Source organism: Myotis daubentonii, chromosome 15 (assembly GCF_963259705.1).
Source record: "Myotis daubentonii chromosome 15, mMyoDau2.1, whole genome shotgun sequence".
NCBI classification, from domain to species: Eukaryota; Metazoa; Chordata; class Mammalia; order Chiroptera; family Vespertilionidae; genus Myotis; species Myotis daubentonii.
The window spans coordinates 33,138,934-33,161,544 of record NC_081854.1 but is presented as its reverse complement, the minus strand read 5'-3'; the positions used below and the strand labels follow the sequence as shown (position 1 = coordinate 33,161,544).

The 22,611-nt window shown below is 49.9% G+C and overlaps 1 protein-coding gene across 3 annotated transcripts in view; it reads left to right on the top strand.

Annotated features, from left to right (window-relative positions):
- ATP2C2 (ATPase secretory pathway Ca2+ transporting 2) overlaps positions 1-12,525 on the top strand; it is a 55,261-nt gene extending 42,736 nt beyond the window's left edge. For 2 of the 3 annotated variants that reach the window (XM_059667192.1, XM_059667191.1), the window contains 12 exons: positions 219-320; positions 2,959-3,115; positions 4,216-4,386; positions 5,140-5,237; positions 5,332-5,382; positions 6,249-6,415; positions 7,528-7,596; positions 7,689-7,805; positions 9,121-9,268; positions 10,462-10,560; positions 10,698-10,839; positions 12,155-12,525. In XM_059667192.1, coding sequence (XP_059523175.1) covers positions 219-320; positions 2,959-3,115; positions 4,216-4,386; positions 5,140-5,237; positions 5,332-5,382; positions 6,249-6,415; positions 7,528-7,596; positions 7,689-7,805; positions 9,121-9,268; positions 10,462-10,560; positions 10,698-10,839; positions 12,155-12,273 — 1,440 coding nt within the window. In that variant the 3' untranslated portion in view covers positions 12,274-12,525. Of the gene's footprint in view, positions 1-218; positions 321-2,958; positions 3,116-4,215; positions 4,387-5,139; positions 5,238-5,331; positions 5,383-6,248; positions 6,416-7,527; positions 7,597-7,688; positions 7,806-9,120; positions 9,269-10,342; positions 10,561-10,697; positions 10,840-12,154 lie in introns of those variants that run through there. The other variant, XR_009448860.1, reaches the window with a different exon arrangement.
- The last annotated feature ends 10,086 nt before the right edge of the window (positions 12,526-22,611 follow it).

Sequence of the window (22,611 nt, the reverse complement as noted above, 5' to 3'; positions counted from 1 at the left end):
CACGTGGTTCTGCCCCTGGGACGAGAGAAAGAGGCTTTTTTTTTTTTTCCTGGTTGGGACATTTGAAAGCAAATCGCCTTTCTCCGTGAGCTAAACGCTTGGATTTCTCATCTGCCCGAGATGGTTTCATTAGGGAGTCACTTACTAGTAAATGGACTGAGCTTTGCATAGAAATTGCTTTAGAATGCCTCGCTGAAAACTTGGTTTTATTATCCTAGATGGACTTAAGCGATGTTAAAGATTCCTACGTGAGGAAACAAGAGATCCCGTTCAGTTCAGAGCAGAAGTGGATGGCAGTAAAGTGCAGCCCCAAGAATGACGTGAGTTTGCTTCTCGGCCCCTTTCCCCCACCCCCCCCACCCCCCAAATCAAGCAAATGCAGACATCAGGGAGAGAGGTTAGAGTTTCCATTGCTTCTGTGAGGTTCCAAATACATGACAGTACAGTTGATAGCAATCAAATCTTTGACTATCTTGGGTCTTCTGAGATTTTTAACTGAGTCACTGGTCTTCCACGTGGGGTTCCTGTACCAGCCCATCATTGCACCAACTGGGAAGTTGTTAGAAATGCAGGTTCTCACCCTGGCCCGTTTGCTCAGTGGTTAGGGTGTTGGCCCTCAGACTGAAGGGTCATGGGTTCGGTTCCGGTCAAGGGTATATACCTCGGTTGCAGGCTCAATCCCCGGCCCCTATGGGGCACGTGTGGGAGGCAACCAATCGATGTGTCTCTCTCACATCGATGTTTCTCTCTCTCTCTCTCTCTCTCTCTCTCTCTCTCTCTCTCTCTCTCTCTCTCTCGCTGTTTCCCCTCCCCCTCTCCCTCTCCCTCTCCTCTCCCTTCTACTCTCTCTCTAAAAAAAATCAATGGAAAAATATTCTCGGGTGAGGATTAACAAAACCAAACAAAAAGAAATGCAGAGTCTCGGGTTCCACCTGAACTCCTGAAACCCAGGGGTAGGGCCAGTAATCTGTGTTTGCTGGGGATTTGGATGCACGCTCAAGGCGAGAGCCGCTGGCCTGTAATATAGTTGCTGAGTAATTACTACTAGAGCGACCTTAGGCTTCTGATAAATTGACCCCATGGCTAACTTGGGTCCTTCCTTCGCATCTCATGCTAAGTTTTTTACACACGTGAGCTTATTTAACTGTCACAGTGAAGGACCAGTTCTTCATTTCTGAAGGGGGTCCCCCACAAATGATGTGAACAGTGAGCTCATGTATACACACATGCATAGACACACACGTGTGCATGTTATAAGTGATTAAAGGACTATATACCAGACTATTTGTGGCTATTCCTGGGTGGGGATTCAGCTGACTGTTGTTTTATTTTTCTTTTTAAATTTTCTGTAGCTTTACATATTTTTTACAATAAAAATAATCTTTATTTTTAAATGTTAAATTATATATATATATTTATATTAATGAGAGGCCCAGTGCAGGGATTCATGCACATTGAAAGGAAATTAATTAGAAGGTAGCTGGCAGGGCAGGACTGGGCAAGATGGGCCAGACATGCCCTGGAGCCAACCTCCCATGGTCGCTCCCCGGCCAGCCGCACCTGGGGTGTCTGCAGAGTGAGCAGGATCCCTCCAGCAGGTGGGGTCCCTCAGCCTAGCCTGCAGGGACCGGGCGAAACCAGCTCTCCGACATCCCCTGAGGGGTCCCAGATTGTGAGAGGGCGGTTCTCAGGTGACGCACCTCAGAATCAGGCTCCCTCCTCTCTGGTTCCAGGTGTGTCACTCGAGAACTGCTGCTGCCAAGTCACTCCTGTGTTGAGTGTCTGCCCTCTGGTGGTCATTGCGCATTGTAGCTACCAGAGGGATGGTCACTTAGGCTTTTATATATATAGATTTATTGATTTCAGAGAGCAAGGGAGAGGGAGAGAGAGATAGAAACATCAATGATGAGAAAGAATTATTGATTGACTACCTCCTGCACACCCCCTACTGGGGATCGAGCCCACAGCCCGGGCATATGCCCTTGACTGAAATCAAACCTGGACCCTTCAGTCCGCAGGCCGATGCTCTATCCACTGAGCAAAACCAGCTAGCACAAAAAAAAATCTTTTTTTAAAAACTGCTTTTTATTGCCTTCTGCCTTTTCCTCCAACCATCCCCCCCCCTCCCCCGTTCTTTCTGGAATCTATGCCCATGCTGAGATTTCTCATCTCGTTCAGGCCAGCGGGCAGCTCCACCAGCTCATTCCAGGTCTTGGGTGGGCATGTCAGTTCTGGGTGTTTGAAAGGGGTGATGGATTTGTTAAAAAATGTCTTAATGCCTTCAAATCATGCCCCTGAAGGTGATTGTAATATAGTCTCATGAAAAAAGTATGGGCCCTGGCTGGTGGCTCAGTTGGTTGGAGTATCATCCAGGGCACCAAAAAGTTGCAGGTTTGATCCCCAGTTGGGGCACCTACAGGAGGCAGGCGATGGATGTTTCTCTCTCACATCCATGTGTCTCTTTCTCTTTCCCTCCCTCCCTCTCCCTCTGCCCCGCGCTCTAAAATCAATAAACAGGTTCTTGGGTGAGGATTTAAAATATATGGAAATGTGACTTTAAAAGTAGAAGCTCTTTATAATTTGCCCCCCTTCTCTGCCTACCCATCTCCCACCTGAGGTACCTCCCCTTAACAGTCTTGTTCTGAAATAGACATTTAGCAAAATCAGTCACATACCTAACACATAACACTGGCTGAGATATGAACATTAAAGGAACATGCTGAGTGACATTAACATGGGGACTTAATGCAGGGCGGGGCGGAGGGGGTCAGAGATCAGCCCGTGCCTTTCCTGGGCTGTGCGGTATTCCGTGGCGTGGGTTTCCTGAAACTTACCTCATCCCTCCTACACTGGAGAAGCTGACAGCCCCTGTAAGTCACCTGCCGTGCACCTCTGTGGGTGAGGTGACATCACCCGGAAGCACCGGTGACAGATTTTTTCCCTTTTGTCCTTTCCAAGGGGCAGGAAGACATCTACTTCATGAAGGGGGCCTTCGAAGAGGTGGTTCGCTACTGTACCATGTACAACAACGGGGGCATCCCCCTGCCGCTGACGCCCCAGCAGAGGTCCCTGTGCCAGCAGGCAGAGAAGAGGATGGGGTCGCTCGGCCTGCGGGGTCAGTGCCTGTGGCCAGTCTGGGCTTGGCGTTTGCATGTCACGCTGACTTTTCAGGCGCCTTGATGCAGGGTCCTCAGTCTGTGAGCTGGTGGTCAGAGTGGCAGCAGGCAGTTGCCACTGAGAGTCAAGCAAGTGTGGAATGGATAGGGAGCCCCCCCACCAAAGACACCCATTCATGCAGGTGCAGCTCAGGATGAGGAGAGGCGGCCCCTGCCCCCGAGTTTCCTAAGGTGAATGGGGTGCCCCGGAAACAGCGATTGTCCTGCTGGGTCTCGCTCAGCGCTTACTGTCAGGAAAGCCTAGAGCTCTTGTCAGTCAAGGCAGACGCTTCACTCCCTGGCCATCCCGTGTTCTGCACCAGGGCCGGGGCCTCCCCTGCGGGCTGGGTGTTGAAAACCCGTGTCCTGTCGCGTCATTTATCGGCCTGTCGGAGAAAGTATCGGAAAACACCGTGGGACACGTGTATCCCTCGGGGGATGGGCAGGGGGCTCGCCACACTGGTTTCCCCCTTAGGAGCACATTGCTAGCAGACAGTGCGAGGGGAGGGATCGCGGCCTCGGGAGAGGGGGGAGCAGCACCTGCGTCGGGCACAGGGCAGCTGTCCTAGGGAGGCGCAGCCCGAGGCTTTGGACCACAGCCCCTCGGTTATCAGTCAGGGGCACCCCCTGGAGCACTCGCCCGGGAGCTGGGCCTGGCTTCTGCGCCACTGAAACCCGAGTCCTCTCCCCCTGTTCCCCGCCCGCACATTTCCCCTAAGCTTTGCTGCTGGGCAGACCAGGAGAACCCATAGAATTGCAGGCCGTCTCCCAGACCTCCTCGCGGCACTCTTGTTTGGGGGTGCGGTTACAGAACCTCTGTCCAGAGCTTGTTTGGGGCCAGGGAAGGGGTCTCTAGCATCTCTGTTTGGGGTGAGGCGCGCTGCCCTGTGCAGGCCTGTGACCACCGCACAGACCTCTGCCTCCCCTTGCGGAGCCCGCGAACTCGGTGCCCAAGCCCCTCACCGCCAGGAGGAGCTGCGACATAGTGGGCCAGGGCTGACTGCGGCTAAAACCGGTCCCCCCGGCCCGGTGACACCTCCGTGGTCTGCTCTCTCCGCAGTGCTGGCCTTGGCCTCTGGGCCCGAGCTGGGGCAGCTGACCTTCCTGGGCCTGGTGGGCATCATCGACCCTCCGCGGGCGGGCGTGAGGGAGGCCGTGCGGGTCCTCTCCGAGTCCGGCGTGTCCGTGAAAATGATCACGGGGGATGCCCTGGAGACGGCCTTGGCGATAGGTAAGCGGGCGGCGGGGGAGGAAGCAGGACCTGCCATCCTTCACGGTGGGGTCCCGCCATTGGTTACTCCTCCCCGGGCCCGGGCGGAGAGCCCGCCTGCTCGGCACTGAGAAGATTCGAGCTTTCAGTGTGCACGTCCCAGCATCCCACCTTCAAAGGCTGTCGTCTCTGAAATGTTGGCAGGGTCTCCAAAAGGGGCAAAGCCCTCACGTATAATGAAAGCCTACTATGTGCCAGGGTTTTCATCCATGATCTTCACCTTCACAGGCAGCATCGATCCCACCCAGTGCATAGTTTCTGTCTGGCTTCTGTCCTCAGCTGTGAACCTTTGGCAAATCACTGACCCACTCTGACCCTCAGGCTCTTCATCAGCAGAGGGCTAGCTAGCCACCCCGCTCCCCTACTCTTCTTCTTATTGCTAGGAGGGTTGCCACACCTCCGTTTTCTTGCCCCTCCGTCTCAAGGCAGCCTGGCACCGTGGAGCCAGACGGAACCCTGCCAGGTTCCAGTTACCACCCGCCAGCTCTGTGACCCTGGGATAAGATGGCCTTTGTTGTGGGCTAATTCTGTGGGTAGACTTAGATCATGTCACATAGCAGGTGCTCAGCTAATGGTAGCCATCGTGGGTTTTATCCTTGCTCTTCTGTGTCCAAGGCAGGGAGTGATGTCAGGTAGGTGGAGTGAGGGGTGAGGCCAGGGACCAGGCTGCAGGCCCCGAGCAGGCCCTGAGCGCGGATTCCCCCCACCACGCAGGACAGAACATCGGCCTGTGCAACGGGAAGCTGAGTGCCATGTCCGGGGAGGAGGTGGAAAGTATGGAGCCGAGCAAGCTGGCTGACCACGTGGGGAAGGTAGGGTCCCCCCGGGGGCTCGCTGGGAGGGGGAGGGGGCTGTGTTTCCAGCTTCCCATTCACGGACTCTGCCCTTTCACGCCTCTATATTCAGGTGTCTGTCTTCTTCAGGACCAGCCCGAAGCACAAACTCAAAATCATAAAGGTAAGCTGTGCGGAGGCAGGTCCTGCCTCACTTGTCCTTTGGGGCACAGCCCAGGGCAGCCACTGTGGCTCTGCTCGCCAGGATGGCGCAAGGCCTGAGCTGGCGGGATCCTGGCCGTCCTCAAGCCTGGCTTCCTCCCTTGGGTCCAGGGCAGCTGCGTCAGCGGTTGCCTTTTTCCAGCCTCTGGGGAGGGAAGAACTGATGGGGAACCCTTTACCTCCTGCACCAAAATCAGGGAGTGGGAGTTGGGTGAGGCAAAGGGAAATATAAAAAGAGGCTAGCAGCCTTGGTTAGTCGAGTGGTCTCTGGCTTCTTATTAACTCCAGCCCTGGGAAGGAGGGGCTGTTGCTCCCATTGTGCAGATGGAGAAACTGAGATTGAGAAGTTCAAGGCTTGCCCGCTTCCTAGGGTCAGCCAGAGGTGACTCCATGCTTGGAACACCCTGGCACATAGTAGGCTTGCAGATGGAGCTGGGATTCAGACTCAGGCCAGCTGGTGTCGGTGCCCTTCAGGGGGATCTCTGCTGTCAGCCACAGTGCGAGAGACAGAGCGTCAGGAGGGAAGGAAGGATCTAGAACAGGGGTGGGCAAACTTTTTGACTCGAGGGCCACAGTGGGTTCTTAAACTGGACCGGAGGGCCGGAACAAAAGCATGGAGGGAGTGTTTGTGTGAACTAATACATGTTAACACTGCTGCTGGTGAAGGAGCGGAGGGGAGAGCAAGAGAACCCTCCGCTCTTTCGGCTCCGCGGGCCGGATAGAACAGCCGAACGGGCCGGATTCGGCCCGCGGGCCGGAGTTTGCCCACGGCTGATCTAGAAGGAAGGGCCTCAGGCTGCATGCCTCCACTCGCCTCCTCTTCCAAAGGCTTTGCAGGAGTCGGGGGCGATTGTGGCCATGACGGGGGATGGGGTGAACGACGCGGTGGCCCTGAAGGCTGCGGACATTGGAATCGCCATGGGGCAGACGGGGACAGATGTCAGCAAAGAGGCTGCCAACATGATCCTGGTGGACGATGACTTCTCAGCCATCATGTAAGCTGCTCTTTGGGTGGTGTTTTAGTGGCAAAAATGAGTGGGTTAACCAGCAGCCCCCTGGGATCCGCTGTGCTATAGATATAAGGTGTCCTCAGGCCCAAACACCCCTTAAAGTGGGGTCATGGGGGCCACCTGGGGTGACGCAGGCGGCACCTGGGGAATGTCGCAGACAGTGCAGCGGATGGGAAAGCCTGGGGCGGATGGGGGAGCTGCAGCACATGTGCCAGGAAATCCTGGGTCACCCTCAGTGCCAACAGCAAGAGGCGGGAATACGACGTGGCCATTAGAAAACTCATTTTGGAGAACATTTTAATGACAGAGACATGCTCACACTGTGGTGTTAAATGAATGGCATCAGAGAGAAATGAGTACGTTCAGGTTGAGTCTATTGTGTGTTTGCATTGATACATGCATTTCATGAACTGAAAAGAGATTGGACAGAAATGCCCAGATCGTTAACACCGATGGGGATCGGAAAAAACTATTCTTAAACCTGATGTCAAATATTGGAGTTTGATGTGATTGCCGACTTGACAAAAGGAATCACCTTAGGAATTCGTAAAACAGTTCCTCTTGGTGAGAAAACTTAGTTAATATATAGCTCTGCAGCTTTCGTTGCTTTGCAAATTTTTTAGTAACAAAAGGGAGGGATTGGGCAGTTTTCTACTACATTCGTGACCCAGGACTTTCCCATGCAAAGAGCTCCTCTAACACACAGAGGGTGACGAACCCAGCTCTCTCTTCCTGCTGTGCCCCGGACCTAACTATTGGATCTAGTTGGTTTCGCTGTGCCCCTTGTCAGGGTGAGTCAGAGGTGCAGTAGGCCCTTTGGGAGTCCAGGCTGAGGGCTGAGGTCCCCGGGGTCACATGACAGAGTAGCTTAGTCTTCAGACAGGAGGGAGATCGTGGCTCAGGAACCTGTCCCCAGCCGCTGAGGGTACCCGTTGGGACATCATTCTCTACCAGTGTGTCTCCCGGAATGCCAGCCAGGGGACACGGGAAGGGGGTTCCAAGCACTGGCTGACACCATCCCTTCATTTAGCAGCCGACAGTGCTGCTGAACCTTGCCAGGCCCTCCTCGTGAATCAGTGCTTCCTCCCCTCTTGCAGGAGTGCCGTGGAGGAAGGCAAGGGGATTTTCCATAACATCAAAAACTTCGTCCGATTTCAGCTGAGCACGTAAGTCGAGGCCGGCCCTGCCCAGAGCCGAGGGCTGCGTCGGCGCGGCCAGCGCTGTTGACCGTGCCCTGTTCTGCCGCTTGTGCCCACAGGAGCATCGCGGCCTTGAGCCTCATCGCTCTGTCCACCATGTGCAGCCTGCCCAACCCCCTCAACGCCATGCAGATCCTGTGGATCAACATCATCATGGACGGGCCGCCAGCACAGAGGTGAGGCGCTGGGCTGGCCGGGACCGCCACACCCTTCTGCCAGCCTCCACGGACTGTACCCTTGCTCTGTGCAGGGGCTGGGGGGGGAGGGGCAAACACGGTCACTGGCCATAGGAAACCCCGGAAAACTTAAGTGTGGTACACTGGCCACAGGGGGAAGTGCCTGGGCAGGAAGGGCAGGGCTGATGGACATTCTGCCTGGAATGCTGTCCCTGGGCTAGCTGCATGGCCCAGTCCCTTTCCTTCAGGTCACCACCTCGAGAAGTCCTCCCTGATTACAGCATCCTCCTCTCTTAGCCACCTTACCCTGCTTTATTTTTCCCTGGACAGGAAAATGTACTTCCTTGCTCACCTGATTATATAGAATCCATGTCCCCAGCAGAATGTCAGCTTCATGGAGGCAAGTTTTTTTGGTCCCTGCAGTATCCCCAGCTCCTGCAATGGTGCTTGGCATAGCGCAGGAGCTGGGTAAATTAGTGGCTGACTGAACGAGAAAGGAGAGTTAGGCTAGCGAATGGTGCAGGAGGAAGAACGAGCTTTGGAATCGGGATGACCAAAGCAAACAAGGCGCTTCCCTGTGCTTGAGCACATAGTGGGTGTTGTTTCAGATGTAGCTGATTTCCTGTTACTATGATTAATATTATCATCACCAGTGACAGCTGCTGAGGAAAGAGGGTTGTACTTTATCCTCACCTCACATCCCCAAAGTAGAGGCTCCCCCTTCTACACACTCTTCCTGAGCACAGGGCTGGGACCTCAGCCATATCTGCACACAGTGGGGCCTCACCCAGCCTGTTCCCTCCTCGGTGCCCCCACAACACCTACCACTGTTTTGGAATGGGCTGAGGCAGGTGTCCCTTAGTCGATGGGGAGTTCTGTGGTGGGCAGGGCCTGCATCCTGTGTCTCTGGCCAGCTGGGATGGGGCCAGGCCCAGCTCTGGGTGGATCCCCTTGTGGTAGAAATTGAGCAGAAAAATGACTACGTGTGGGTCCAAGATCAAGGTGTGTGTGCATGCGGGTGAGGGGGTTATAGATGGAGCTGGGCAAGCTGCCCTGAGTCCAGGCTCTGGGGGTCTCCCCAGATGGAGCTAAGGGACTGGGTGGTTAGGGGGAAGGGGTCGGAAGATGGGAAGGGCAGGCTCCCAGCGAGGACATGGAGGGCTCCATGAGACTGGGAACACCCCTGGCTCACACAGGACAACGTGGAGGCCTTTGCCACCTCCCCATCCTGGCTGAGCCTTTCATGGTGGCTTGAGCACATCTCTGCTTCAGGTTCCTCTTTCAGTGGTTTGTTCCAACGTTTTGTCCCGGGCAGCTTGGGCGTAGAGCCGGTGGACAAAGACACCCTGCGGCAGCCGCCAAGGAAGGTCAAAGACATGATCCTCAGCAGAGCCCTCATCCTGAAGATCCTCCTGTCGGCCTCTGTCATCATCAGCGGGACCCTCTTCATCTTCTGGAAAGAGGTGCGGACAGTGCTCACGGCGCCCCTCGGTGCCTGGCGGCTACTGCGGGGCTGGGCGTGTGGGAAGCCGGTGGACAGTCCCTGCTGTGGGGCTGGAGGATGGGGGACTAGGAGCTGACTTTGCAGAGGTGGGAAGAGGCAGGAGGGATGTGAGGCCTCAGGGGCAGAGAAAGAATGCAGACTTTTTTTCTAAGTGGGACACATGCCTCTCCTCTCTGTTGTCACCAGGAAACAGTCTGAAATCTGTTTATTCGCTGAGGTCACTGTTGCAGGGTCTCGTCATGGCCTGCAGGTTCAGGAGGCCCTCCCCAGGCATCCAGTGAGCTAGACGGAGCTAGGCAGGTGGCCCACACAGACCCTTAACTCCCGTCACCCGTGTGCGGGAGGCGGGATGGGACACTGGGCCGCCACCGCTGTGTCCTGAGCCTGGTGGAGGGAGGGACGCAAACCTTCCTGTTGGAACACAGTTGTTCTCAGCAGGGGCCGCCGCTGTGGCATCAGCACCCAGGACCTTGGGGGGGGGGAATGCAGATTCTCAGGCCCCCGGGTTGCCCGTTTGGACAGCGTCCCCCCAGGGGAGGCGGGTGAACCTCTGGTCCCGTGGAGGGTCTCAGGCAGGAGTGGTGACGGGCGCCTGCGCCAGAGAGGGTTCGTGGCCACCTGAGTCAGGCAGAGGGAAGCTCCGGAGCGCGGCCAGCTCCTCTCACCCTGGACCCCCCCACCCTGTCAGGCGGGGGACCTGAGACGGGTCCCAGCGGCGCCAGAGGAGGGAGGGGCCTGTGGCTTTGTTCGCTCAGCCTCCCAGGCCGGGTTCCCCTTGGGGTCGGGGGCCTTCTGCCTTGCTTGTGGGAAGCGACCTCCTGCGAAGTGGATGTACCTGTGGCAGTGTCACCTGCTGGAGGAAGGGACATTCCATTTACTTACGAGAGGTCCCCCCCAGCATGCAATTCCGGAGCGAGGGCTCACGGCCCCTCCCAGGTGCTGCAGCGGGCCAGGCCCTGGGGTGGCTCGGAGACACGCTTCTGGGCCGCACGAGTGGACCCAGGACTGAAGGGACGTTTCGATCCGTGTCTAGTCCAGCTCACATGCAGTGGCCTGGACCCCAAGGCGATTGCAGGTGCTCTGGCCGGGCTCGCGATGGACGCCGAGTTCAGGGCGGGGCTGCATCACCTCCCCCGTGCCCTTGTGTTCCAGATCCCTGAGGACAAGGCCAGCACCCCGCGCACCACGACCATGACCTTCACCTGTTTTGTGTTCTTTGACCTCTTCAATGCCCTGACTTGTCGCTCTCAGGTGAGACCTGCCGCCTCCCGGCTTCCTCCCTGGGGAACTGAACCGTGTCCTCTGCGAGACGGGTCCCTGCCCGGTTCCCTCGGGGGCTCTGGGCTCGGGCATCCCTGTCTGAGACGGGGCGTGTGCCTTCCCCGCAGACCAAGCTGATATTCGAGATCGGCTTCCTCGGGAACCACATGTTCCTGTACTCGGTGCTCGGGTCCGTCCTAGGGCAGCTGGCCGTGATTTACGTGCCCCCCCTGCAGAAGGTCTTCCAGACGGAGAACCTGGGGGCGTTCGGTGAGTAGGAGGGGACCTGAGGACGGGATCACCAGAGACCATGGCCACCACATACTCGTAACTGGGAAGCGGGGTCCCCAAAGGGCCAGACAGGTATCTGCCCTGGGTAGGAGGGCCACTGCTGGGGACAGGGACAACCCAGGGAACTGCAGCGAGCAGGTGCCTCTGGCAGGACCGCCCAGGGCAGAAGGGGACTGGCATCTCGTCCCCTCCCTGTGCAAGGAGGCTCAGAGCACAGACAGCAGGTGCAGGGACAGTCTGGGCTCAGCTGTGACATGCTGTGTGCCCCAGCGGAGGGGTGACCCGGACACCCACTTACCTGAAGACAGGGAGTGGCCACCAGTAGGGACAGCACTGCTGAAAGGGACGCGACTTCATGACCCGCTCTCTGCAGAGGTGCACACATTCCCTGTGCGGAGCCCCAGGGCTCCCCCATCCTCGCTAGGCCTCCCCAGACCCTCATTCTCTCGGGAAGCTGCCGGGGGGTGGCCTGGCCTCCTCTGCCTGCAGCTGTGATGACTGAGCAGAAGTGGGAGGAGGGCTGGGTCCTGAAGGGGAGGAAGTCCCTAGAGAGAGAGACCGTGACCACAGGGACTTGGAGGGAGCAGAGCAAATACCATCCCTTCCCACCGCCACCCTTTCTTCTCGCCCAGGATTTCCACTGGCCAGCCCACCCCAGGGCAGGCGGTGAGGCAGCCCCAGGCAGAGCACGGGGCCTGAGGCAAGGCTGGGGAAATCAGCTTTATTCCCCAAATCTAAGAAGCAGTGTCCTCCTGGGTCTGCTGTGAACGCCCTGTGGGCACAGACAAAAGACGCTGCCCGCCCCAAAAAATGTTCGTGGATGTTTCCATCCACTGGGAATGAAGCCAGGTCACCAGCTCTGAAGGCAACACCGTGACTGGGCACCATTTGTCCCAGATGGTTGACAACAGGGAGCAGGGATGGTTCTGAGCAATAACATACAGTGGGGTCGGGTGTCTTTAAGAATTAACCCACAGAACAAGCCAGGGTGGGCTGGGCCAGAAGCGATGGTTAAGGGGCAGCTGCCCTGGGTGACCTGCCCACTGCCCCGCCCCTCTGCCCCTTGCCCTGAACCCCCTAGAAAGGCTACTGGCCCTTGTGGAGCTGCTCAGGGACATGGAAGGGCTAGTCCCCGGCTCCTGGCCCCCTTGCCTGTCTCTCTAATTAGAACGAGGTGTAGGGAGCAGCTCCGCAGTGAGGGGTCCTGAGAGCTGCATGGGAGGCCACCTCCGTGCTGGGCACTGCCCAACTCTGGGGGCAGAGCTGACCCTTTTCTCTCCTCACCTTTTCACAGACTTGTTGCTCTTAACCGGGCTGGCCTCATCCGTGTTCATCTTGTCAGAGCTCCTCAAACTCTGTGAGAGAGTCTGCTCCGCGGCCAGGAAAGCCCAGGTCCACCAGGAAGACGTGTAGTGGAGCCCGACCATGTAGAAGCCCCAGATAAGCTATATTTTTATGTGACTGCGCCCCTCCCCCGGGCCCTCTTCAGAGAAGGGGCGCTTCTAGGACACGCAGCGTGCGGATCGCTCACCCAGTTCTCCCGGGAGGCCAGCGGGAAGCTCGGCCCAGGCGCATCCACACGGGCCCCTCGGGCTCTGGGACGGACTGTGAGGAAGCTGCACAGAAACACCTCGCTATTTATTAAATCACGATGATTTTTATAAACCACGTCTGCCTGTGTCCTTGTGCGAGACCTCAATGCGTGCAGCCCCGGCGTGAAGAATGCACGGGTGCCTGCGGGGGGTGGAGTGGGGGGGGCAGGGGCTGGGACGAGGTGGGGGTGGGCTGGGACAGGACAGGATGGCCTCCCAGGGCCATCTCCTCCTCCAGCAGACGGGGCTTTGGGTGTTTGTTACGCGCTAGGCCAGGAGCTTGGTTATTACTTTGATGGACTGAATTAGTGTTTTTCCTACAAGGGGCCAGGCTGTGCGCATCACCACGTATGTGTGAGCAGCAGTCTCAGCCTGAGTGGCCGACATGAAGGCCCAGCTTTTAAAATGAACGGTAAGCAGCCCTTCCCTTCAGAACCAGGAGTGGAACATTGCCCGCCTGGCTGACAGCGAGCCTTATCACCCGCTGCCCCAGAGACGTTTAACACGTGACTGTCCTTCCCGTTGAAAGGTGGCAGAGCGGAGCGGTCTCTGCCCCATGCCTCTGTCTGCAGCGGGCAAAACCGCCACGGAGAACCAGAAATGAAATGAGGCCGCAGCTCTTTCCCCCAGGTGCTTGCCAGGGCTTTCTAGAGAAACTGAACCAGTAGGATGGAGAGGGAGAGATTTGTTTTAAGGCAGCGGTCGTCAACCAGTGGTCCGCAGACCACTGTGAGGTCCAAAAGGTTGGCGACCGCTGTTTTAAGGAACTGGCTCACCTGATCGTCGGGGCTGGCAAGTGAGACATCTTTAGGGCGGCCTGGCAGGCGGGAGAGACTCAGGAAAGCGTTGATATCGCAGCTCAAGCCTGAGGCAGCATTCCTTCCTTTTTGGGGAATCTGAGTCTTTTAAGCCTTCAACTGATGGGATGAGGCCCAACCACATTATGAAGGGAATCTGATTCATTCAAAGGCTACTGACTTAAAGTGAATCCCATCTAAACATCTCACAGAAGTATCTAGACTGGTGTTTGACCAAACAGCTGGGCACCATGGCCTAGCTCAGGGGTCCTCAAACTTTTTAAACAGGGGGCCAGTTCACGGTCCCTCAGACCGTTGGAGGGCTGGACTATAGTTTAAAAAAAAAACAAAACTATGAACAAATTCCTATGCACACTGCACATATCTTATCTTGAAGTAAAAAAACAAAACAGGAACAAATACAATATTTGTTTTTGCATGTGGCCCGCAGGCCGTAGTTTGAGGACCCCTGGCCTAGCTCAAGGTGACACGTGAAAGTAACCATCACACCAGCCACAGCAGCTGTCAGACAGACTGCCCGGGATGGTGACACCTGGGCCAGTACAGGGTAGAGGTCAGAGTGAACCCCTGCAGACCCCAGAGTCCAGATCCCTCCAAAGTAATATTCACAGCCTGGGGGCGTGTGGGTTCCCCGTGGTCCTCTGCCCAGACCCCAAGAGACACCAGAAGTCAATGATGAGAGAGACACATGTACCATCCCTGCAAAAAAAAAAAAAAAGATTGAGGGGACTAGCTGCAGAAACCTTTGGGCAGAGGTGATATCTGCCCGGCAACGACTAAGCAGTAAAGGCTGAATTCCTTCTCACATACAGCCTCCTATGGGGCTTCGCTAAGGCCAGGACACTTCCTGCTGCCCCTCTCCCTTTGCAGGATCCTTCAGCAGAGTGACCCAAGAAATATGCCTCCCCTTTAAAAACAATTAAAAGAAAAACCCAAGTTGATTGATACTTGCAATAACAAAAATTACTCTTAAGCCTTATTAATACCATACAAAAATACCCAAGGTAGAGTATAAATGGAAAAGAAACCAATAAAGCTTTTGGAAGAAAACAGAGATGGGTAAAATTTTACTAAATAAAACACAATGCAAGCCATAAAGTATGATGGATAAATCAAACTACACTCAAATGGAACCTTTTCATCAAGGATACAGTAGACTGGAACACCATTAAGCAACTTAGCTTGATTTACATCTATAAAGCACTCCACCCATCAAGTGCAGAGGGCATTCACCAAAATAAAAATAGTAAAGAACAGAAATCAGTGTAGTTGAAGACAAATACAGGAAAAAAAGTCAAAAGTGAATCCTTTGAAAATATCAATAAATGTGTTAGTCTGGCTAAAGGCTTATCAAAAAGAAGAAGATAGAAATGACCAGTATTAGCAATGAAAGATGGTATCCTATATAATAAAGTGGTAATATGCAAATTGATCATCACTCCATCACACCATCACAAGATGGCTGCACCCACAGTAGAGGCAGGGTTCCTGTAACAAGCCACAACAAGCGATCAACAGGGACCTGAGGCTGCATGGTGCCGGGGTGGGGACCTAGGACTGCACCCCTCGCCCAGTGGGACTTGATGGGGGACCTCAGGCCATGCTCCCGGCCCAGTGGGGCTTGATGGGGGCCCTGAGACTGCGCCCCCCCACCCAGCGGAGCTTAACAGGGGACCTGAGGCTGCTCTGCCTGCCCGGTGCTGGGCCAGGGGACCTGAGGTTGCACCCCCAGCCCAGCAGGGCTTGATGGAGGTGGGGCCAGCCGAGCCTGGATCTCGCCCAATGGGGGTGGGGCCAGCCGGGTCTGGATCTCACATGATTTCGAGGTGCACGTGGGTGGGCAAGGGCTTGACTTTGGGTCCCGCGGCATGCCCTAGACTCTGACAGGAAGAAGATTTTCATATACATTTTACTAATTTTCTTTTATCTCTGACACTTCTATTATAGAGAAAAGGCAAATAGCAATATTAAAATATTTCCTCTAATTAATTCCCTTTTATTGTGCATGAATTTCATGCACCGGGCCACTAATATCATTATAAACTCCTTAAGGTATTCCAACAATAAGGGTCTAAGAACAACTTTATGCACATAAATTCAATAAGTTAGAGGAAATCAAAAAATTCCTTGAAAAACACAAACTACCAGAACTCACTGAAGATGAAATAGATAATCTGAGTAGTCCTATAAGTAGTAAAAACACTGAAGTTGTGTCTAAAACTCTTCCCCAAAAAAGAAATCTGGTTTCACTGGTGGCTTTTACTAAACATTTAAAGACATAACAATTCTACACAATGTCTTCCAAAAAATAAAATAGGAGGGAACACTTAACTCAATTTATGAGGCCAGCACTCCCTGATACCAAAACCAGATAAAAACAGTTCTACAGACCAACATATCTCATGAACACGACCTCAAGAATCCTCAATGAAATATTAGCAAATTGGATCCAGCCATATGTAAAGAGTACAAGATCATGACCAAGTAGGGTCAATCCAAGAATGGAAGGCTAGTTCGCTATTCAAAAATCAATGTAATCCACCATATTCATGGTCTAAGGGAGGAAAACCACAAGGTCCTATCAACTGAAGCAGAGAAAGCATTTGATAAAATTTTAACCCCATTCATGATTAAAAACTCAGCAAAGTAGGCATAGAAGGAACTTCCTTAACCTGATAAAGACCATCTACAAAAAAACAAAAGAAGGGAGGGAGGGAGGGAGGGAGGGAGGGAGGGAGGGAGGAAGGAAGGAAGGAAGGAAGGAAGGAAGGAAGGAAGGAAGGAAGGAAGGAAGGAAGGAAGGAAAAGAAAACACCTATAGCCAACATCATACTTAATGCTGAAAGACTGAATGCTTCCCCCATGAGATTAGGAACAAAGGTGTCCAGCCTCACCACTCCTACTCAACATAGGACTGAAATTCCTAGCTCCTGCAACATGGCAAGAAGAGGAAGTTAAAAGGCATGGAAAAGGGATTGGGAAGAAAAGAACACTGATCCTATTTACAGATGACATTGCAGAAAATCCCAAGGAGTCTAAAACAAAACCCTTTTTAGTGTGAACAAGTGAGCCTAGTAAAGCCATCAGATACAAAACAACAAAAAAGTCACTAGTATTTTCTGTACACTAGCAATGAACAATCGAAAATTAAAATTTAGCCCTATCCAGTTTGGCTCAGTGGATAGAGCATTGGCCTGCAGACTGAAGTGTCCCAGGTTTGATTCTGGTTGAGGGCACATGCCAGGTTGCGGGCTCGATCCCCAGTAGGGGGTGTGCAGGAGGCAGCCGATCAATGATTCTCTCATCATTGATGTTTCTATCTTTCCCTTTCATTCTGAAATCAATAAAAATATATTTTAAAAAAATTTAAAATATAACACCATTTATAATTTTTAAAAATGAAATAGGTATAAATAAAATATGTATAGAATCTGTATGATGAAAACCACAAAATAAAGAAAACCTTCTTTAAAAATGAAGAGACATACTGTGTTCATGGATTGAAAGATTCTATATAGTAAAGATGACAGTTCTCCCTAAATTGATCCATAGACTTAACACAATTCCTATTAAAATCTCAGCAGTCTTTTTTGGAAACACTCATATTCTAAAATTCATATGAAAAGACAAAAAAACAACAACACTAAAATAGCTAAAACAATTTTGAAAAAGAGGAAGAAAGTTGGAAGAAACATGTTTCCTGATTTTAAGATTTACTATAATAGCTACAGTAATTAAGACACTGTAATATTGGCAAAGTGATAAACACATAGATCAATGGAACATAACAGAGTCCAGAAATAGCCCCACGCAGGTAAAACCAATTGATTTCTAACAAAATCCAAAAGGAATACAATGGAGAAAAGATAATGTCAACAAATAGTATTGAAACTGGGCATTCCTTGGCTTAAAACTCATACCTTCTACAAAAATTAAATCAAAATGAGCTATAGACCAAAACAGTAAAAAACATAAGAGAAAATCTTTGGGATCTAGGGTTAAGCAAAGAATTCTTAGACATGACACCAAAAGTACCATTCATGAAAAAAAAATGATAAATTGAATTTCACCAAAATGAAAAAGTTTTACTCATGAAAGTTACTATTAAGCAAATAACACAGACTAGAAGAAAAATATGTTCAAATCACATATCTAACAACAGACGAGATCCAGAGTATTTTTAAAAACTCAAACTTTTAACACTTAAAAATTTTTGGAAAATTTACAAAAGTCTTAACTGAGTCTTCACCAAAGAGGACACACAGATGGTAAGTACATGAAAAGATGTTCAACATCATGAGCCAGTAGGAAAATGCAACCTTGACACACAATGAGATACACTATACACCTATTACAATGGCTAAACTAAAAAATACAATTCTAAGTGGTGACAAGGATACAGAACAGCTAGAATCTTAAATATTGCTGGTGAGGATGTAAATGCTACAGCCACTCTAGAGAACAGTTTGGCAAAGTCCTGTAAAGTTAAATGTAAACTTTCTACAATGACTCAGCAATCTTACTCCTAGGTACTGATCCTAGAAAAGAGTTCTGTTCATACAAAAATCTGTACATGACTGTCAATGGCAGCTTTATCTGTAAGAGCCAACTCTTAGAAACAATCCAAATGTCCTTAAATGGGTGAATGAATAAAAAAAAAAATGTGACCTATCCATACAATGAAGTATTACCCAACAAAGAGAAGGAACATAAACATCACAATTTAGATGTCCCTCATAGATATTATGCTGAGTGACAGCAGGCTTAAAAGGTTACATACTGTGGTTCCATGTACATAACATTCTCAAGGTGACATTTATCGTGATGGGGAATGGATTAGAGGTTGCCAGTGATTAAGATTAGGAGGGGTGCGCACTGGCCAGTGTTGCTCAGCAGTTAGAGCATTGGCTGGTGCACCAGAGAGTCTCAGGTTCGATTCCCGGTCAAGGGCATGAACCTCGGTTGCAGGTTCATTCCCCATCACTGGTTGAGGCAACCAATCCATGTGTCTCTCACACATCAATGTTTCTCTGTCTCTCCCCCTCCTTCCTTCCCTTCCAGTATCTCTTAAGAAGAAAAAAAAATTATAGCCCTAGCTGGTTTGGCTCAATGGATAGTGGACTGAAGGGTCCCAGGTTCAATTTCAGTCAAGGGCACATGCCCTGGGGGAGACGTGCAGGAGGCAGCCAATCGGTGATTCTCATCACTGATGTTTATATCTCTCTTCTCCCTTCCCCTCTCTGAAATCAATATTTTAAAAAATTATGTTTCTATAATTTCTATATTCTATAATTATAGAATATTTCATATTCTTGGGTGAGGATTAACCCCCCAAAAATAAAAAAGATTAGGAGAATAGGGGAAATTTGAAGGAGTTTGGTGAGGGGAGTGATTGTAGTGGTAGTTAGACAAATCTAGACATGTACTAAAATTCTATAGAAATTGTGTTTATGCAATACTGCCAAATAAAGCAGAACTCAAAGAAAGAGTAATAGCTCTATATATTCACTTACTTTCATTCTTCTTATTTAATAATTTAACAGTCAACTCTAAAAAACTGACAAAAATAAACATTAAGAAGGAAGAAATAATATGAAAGCAAAATTGAGTTTTTAAATTGGTAGAACAAGCTAAGAAAAACGAAAGGAAAACAAGAGACAAAACCCAAAAAAAGATTTCAAATATTTTAGTCAATTCTATATAAATTAATTTGAAGATTTAAATAAAATGGAAATATAAAAATTATCAAAATTGATCCGGGTAGAGATTTAAAACAACCCAGTGATAAAAGAAATGGATAAGCTCATCAAGAGTTAACCCTGTCCTCCCTCACCCGCCAAATCAAAATGGACCAGATGAATTTTACCCAAACTTTAAGAAACTCCTTTCACTTGCATTTTCCAGAACCTCGAAAAGGGAAAGGTTCTAAATTATTTTTGTATAGCCAGCACAACTTTAAAACTAAAGCATGGTTTACATAAAATCTGACCAAAACAAAACAAAACATTACAGACCAACTCATTTATACACATTGTTACAAAAGTACCAAACACGGGCCAGCTGAATTAACACATTGGAAAAGTGAGTTAAAATACAAAGATAGCTCAAGATTCCAAACCCTATCCTTTATTAATAACTCTGAAAAGAAAACCATGGCCCTAGCCGGTTTGGCTCAGTGGGTAGGGCGTCGGCCTGCGGACTGAAGGGTCCCAGGTTCGATTCCGGTCAAGGGCATGTGCCTTAGTTGCGGGCACATACCCAGTGGGGATTGTGCAGGAGGCAGCTGATCGATGTTTCTCTCTCATCTATGTTTCTAACTCTCTATCCCTCTCCCTTCCTCTCTGTAAAAATTCAATAAAATGTATTTTCTTAAAAAAAGAAAGAAAACCATGGATGCTAAAAAAAAAAAAAAAAAAAAAAACTGAAAAAAATCAATATTTCTTGATATAAACTCTTTAATATAAATACAAATAATTACTTCCTTTATATAAAATATCTCAAAAAAGCCAGCATCATGCTTAATGATAGAAGACTAGATGTATTTCCATTAAAATCAGAAATGAGAAGGATGTATCATTACATTTAAAGTTCTCAAAACATTTCCTGATACACTTAATCAAGAGAAAGGAATAAAAGGTCTAGATTACAGAAGAGTGGGGAAATTATCCTTATTTCCAGGTATGCAATCAAAATGCCTGCAATCACACATTGTATACCTTAAACCTTCACAATCTTCTGTGTAAATTATATCTCAGTAAAGCTGGGGGACAAAAATAGAAGTCTTATGCCCTAGCCCCGTGGTTGGCAAACTGCGGCTCTCGAGCCACATGCGGCTCTTTGGCCCCTTGAGTGTGACTCTTCCTAAGCCTTAGGAGTACCCGAATTAAGTTAATAACAATGTACCTACCTATATAGTTTAAGTTTAAAAAATTTGGCTCTCAAAAGAAATTCCAATCGTTGTACTGTTGATATTTGGCTCTGTTGACTAATGGCTCGGTGGACAGAGTGTTGACCTGCAGACTGAAGGGTCCCAGGTTCGATTCTGGTCAAGAGCACTTACCTCAGTTGCAGGCTCCTCCCTGGCCCGGGCCCCTGGTTGGGGCACACCCAGGAGGCAACCAATTGATGTGTTTCTCTCACATCGATGTTTCTCTGTGTCTTTCCCTCTCTCTTCCCCTCTCTCTAAAGATCAATGAACATATCCTCGGGTGAGGATAAAAAAACAACAGTGAACAGCAGTGCTCCTCAATGGGAGGCCCCAGAAACAGAAGCATCAGCGTCACCTGGGAATCTTGTTAGAAATATAAATTCTTTGGTTCCCTCCTTCCCAGACCTACTGAGTCAAACGCCAGGGGTGGAGCTCCACCATCTGAGTTTGAAGGAGCCCTCGATGATTCTGCTGCAGGCTCTAGACTGAGAACCACTGGACAAAAGCACGGTCACTGGGTGCAAGCTATGTGGGAAAATTAAGAACTTTTCTATGTTCAAATAATCATCTTAGAAAAAATAAATCCCCTTGCAGTGCCAGCAAGGACAACAAAACTTTATATAGCAAACTTAGATATTCCTGTTCTTGGAGAGCAAGAATCATACATTTTTAGCCAAGTGTCATTCCGCCTACAGCAATCTATATTTAATGCTATCTCGAAAGTGCTATCTCAGATTTAATGCTATCTCAGATTTTTTAGAAATAAAGTGCTCCCAAGGGTGGTGGAAAATAAGTAGGCAAGCATATGGAGGAAAACTCCAAAAAAAAAACCCAACAGTAGTCATAGAGGAATAGCTCTTACATCTTTTTATCATAAAACTCCAGTAATTAAAATATGAGACGAAAATCTAAGTTCATTCATAAATTCAGTTAAGGAGAAAGTAGCATTTTAAGTCACTAGGAAAGAGGCACACCATTTAATAAAAAAAGGCACTGGAATTTACTTGGGGTAAGATAGAAGTCTATTTTAAAATACATTTTGAATGGTTCAAAGATGTAGACATGAAAATAGAAAGCACAAAAGTAGTAGAAAATAGGGGTTTTTTTTAAATCTAAAAGTGGAGAAAAACTTCAAATCTCAGAAGCCTTACTAGGAAGTGCTGGCAAATATGATGGCACAAAATGCAAAAATTATGTAAAGAAAAATAAAGTTGAACAAACTGGAAAAAATATTTGCCATACACATCAAATGCTAATTTGCCTCATTCAAAAGAGCACTCTTGCAAATCAATTAGAGAAGACCCACACCCTGGAAAACCAGATCAAGGACATCATACAGATGGCTTTTAAAAATTGAGCTGCTCACTGTCACACATGAAAGAAACAGAAAATAAAGTTAGTTTTTGTGTATCAAGTAAACAACTAAATCTTAATATCATGTTGACGAAAATACAGCAAACAAGCACTCCGAAATGTTAAAGATATAAATTGAGCTTGAAAGGTTAGTTGGTTAATACCTAAATAAAAATTCATGTACCTTTTGATCCAACAATTCAGCTTCTAAGAGTTTATCCTCCAGACAGAAATCACACCAAGACACATAGGGTAGTCGCTGCAGCCACAGTGAGCTACAAACCAAACGTTCCGCAGCCGGGATGGCTGAACCCTAGAAATGACACCGCATCCGTACAATGGGACATTACACAGTCAGTGAAAACAAAGACGACAGACGGGTGAATATGGAGCCATCTCCACCCAATAAAAAGTGAGGGGCACACCAGTGTGGAAAACAGTCAAGCTGAGTGTGCAAGGAGTTGCCTTGCTTTTGCCTCTTGGGAAGGAAATGCTGGGAAGGGAGCAGAAGGGAGACTTCCCTTTCTATTTTGGCCTTTTTTTTTCTTTCTTTTTTTTACCATGTACACATGTGGTAATTTTCTAAATTAAAAAATATGATGGGAAAAATAGTAGGCATGTTGGTATCAGGAACTGCATTTTTTCACCTCTTCCTTCTAGCACCTTTTTGGGTGCTGGTCAGTCTGCACTTACAGAGACCACTGGTCCTTACAACCTGAATTGTTATTCCTGATCATAAAAGAACATTTGTTAAGACTAGTATCACCGGCTTCCTGGTCCCAGGTAGAGCATGGTACATCCGGCCAGTGGCCCGGCCACGACTGATACTGTATCAGGGTGTGCTCAGACCCGCAGGCCCACCGTGAGGGCAGCGTCCTCCAGGTAACCACGCCCCGGTCTGGGCACCCTCCCTCCCCCCTGGAAGTGTGTAGCTTGGGAAACACAACCCCCTTTGACCTGCCTGCCCTCTCATCAGAGCAAGCGCAAGGCGGGAAGCACGCAGGCAGACAAAACCTCCGCCTCCCCGCCAGCCACACACAGAGGCAGCAGGAAATGGTAC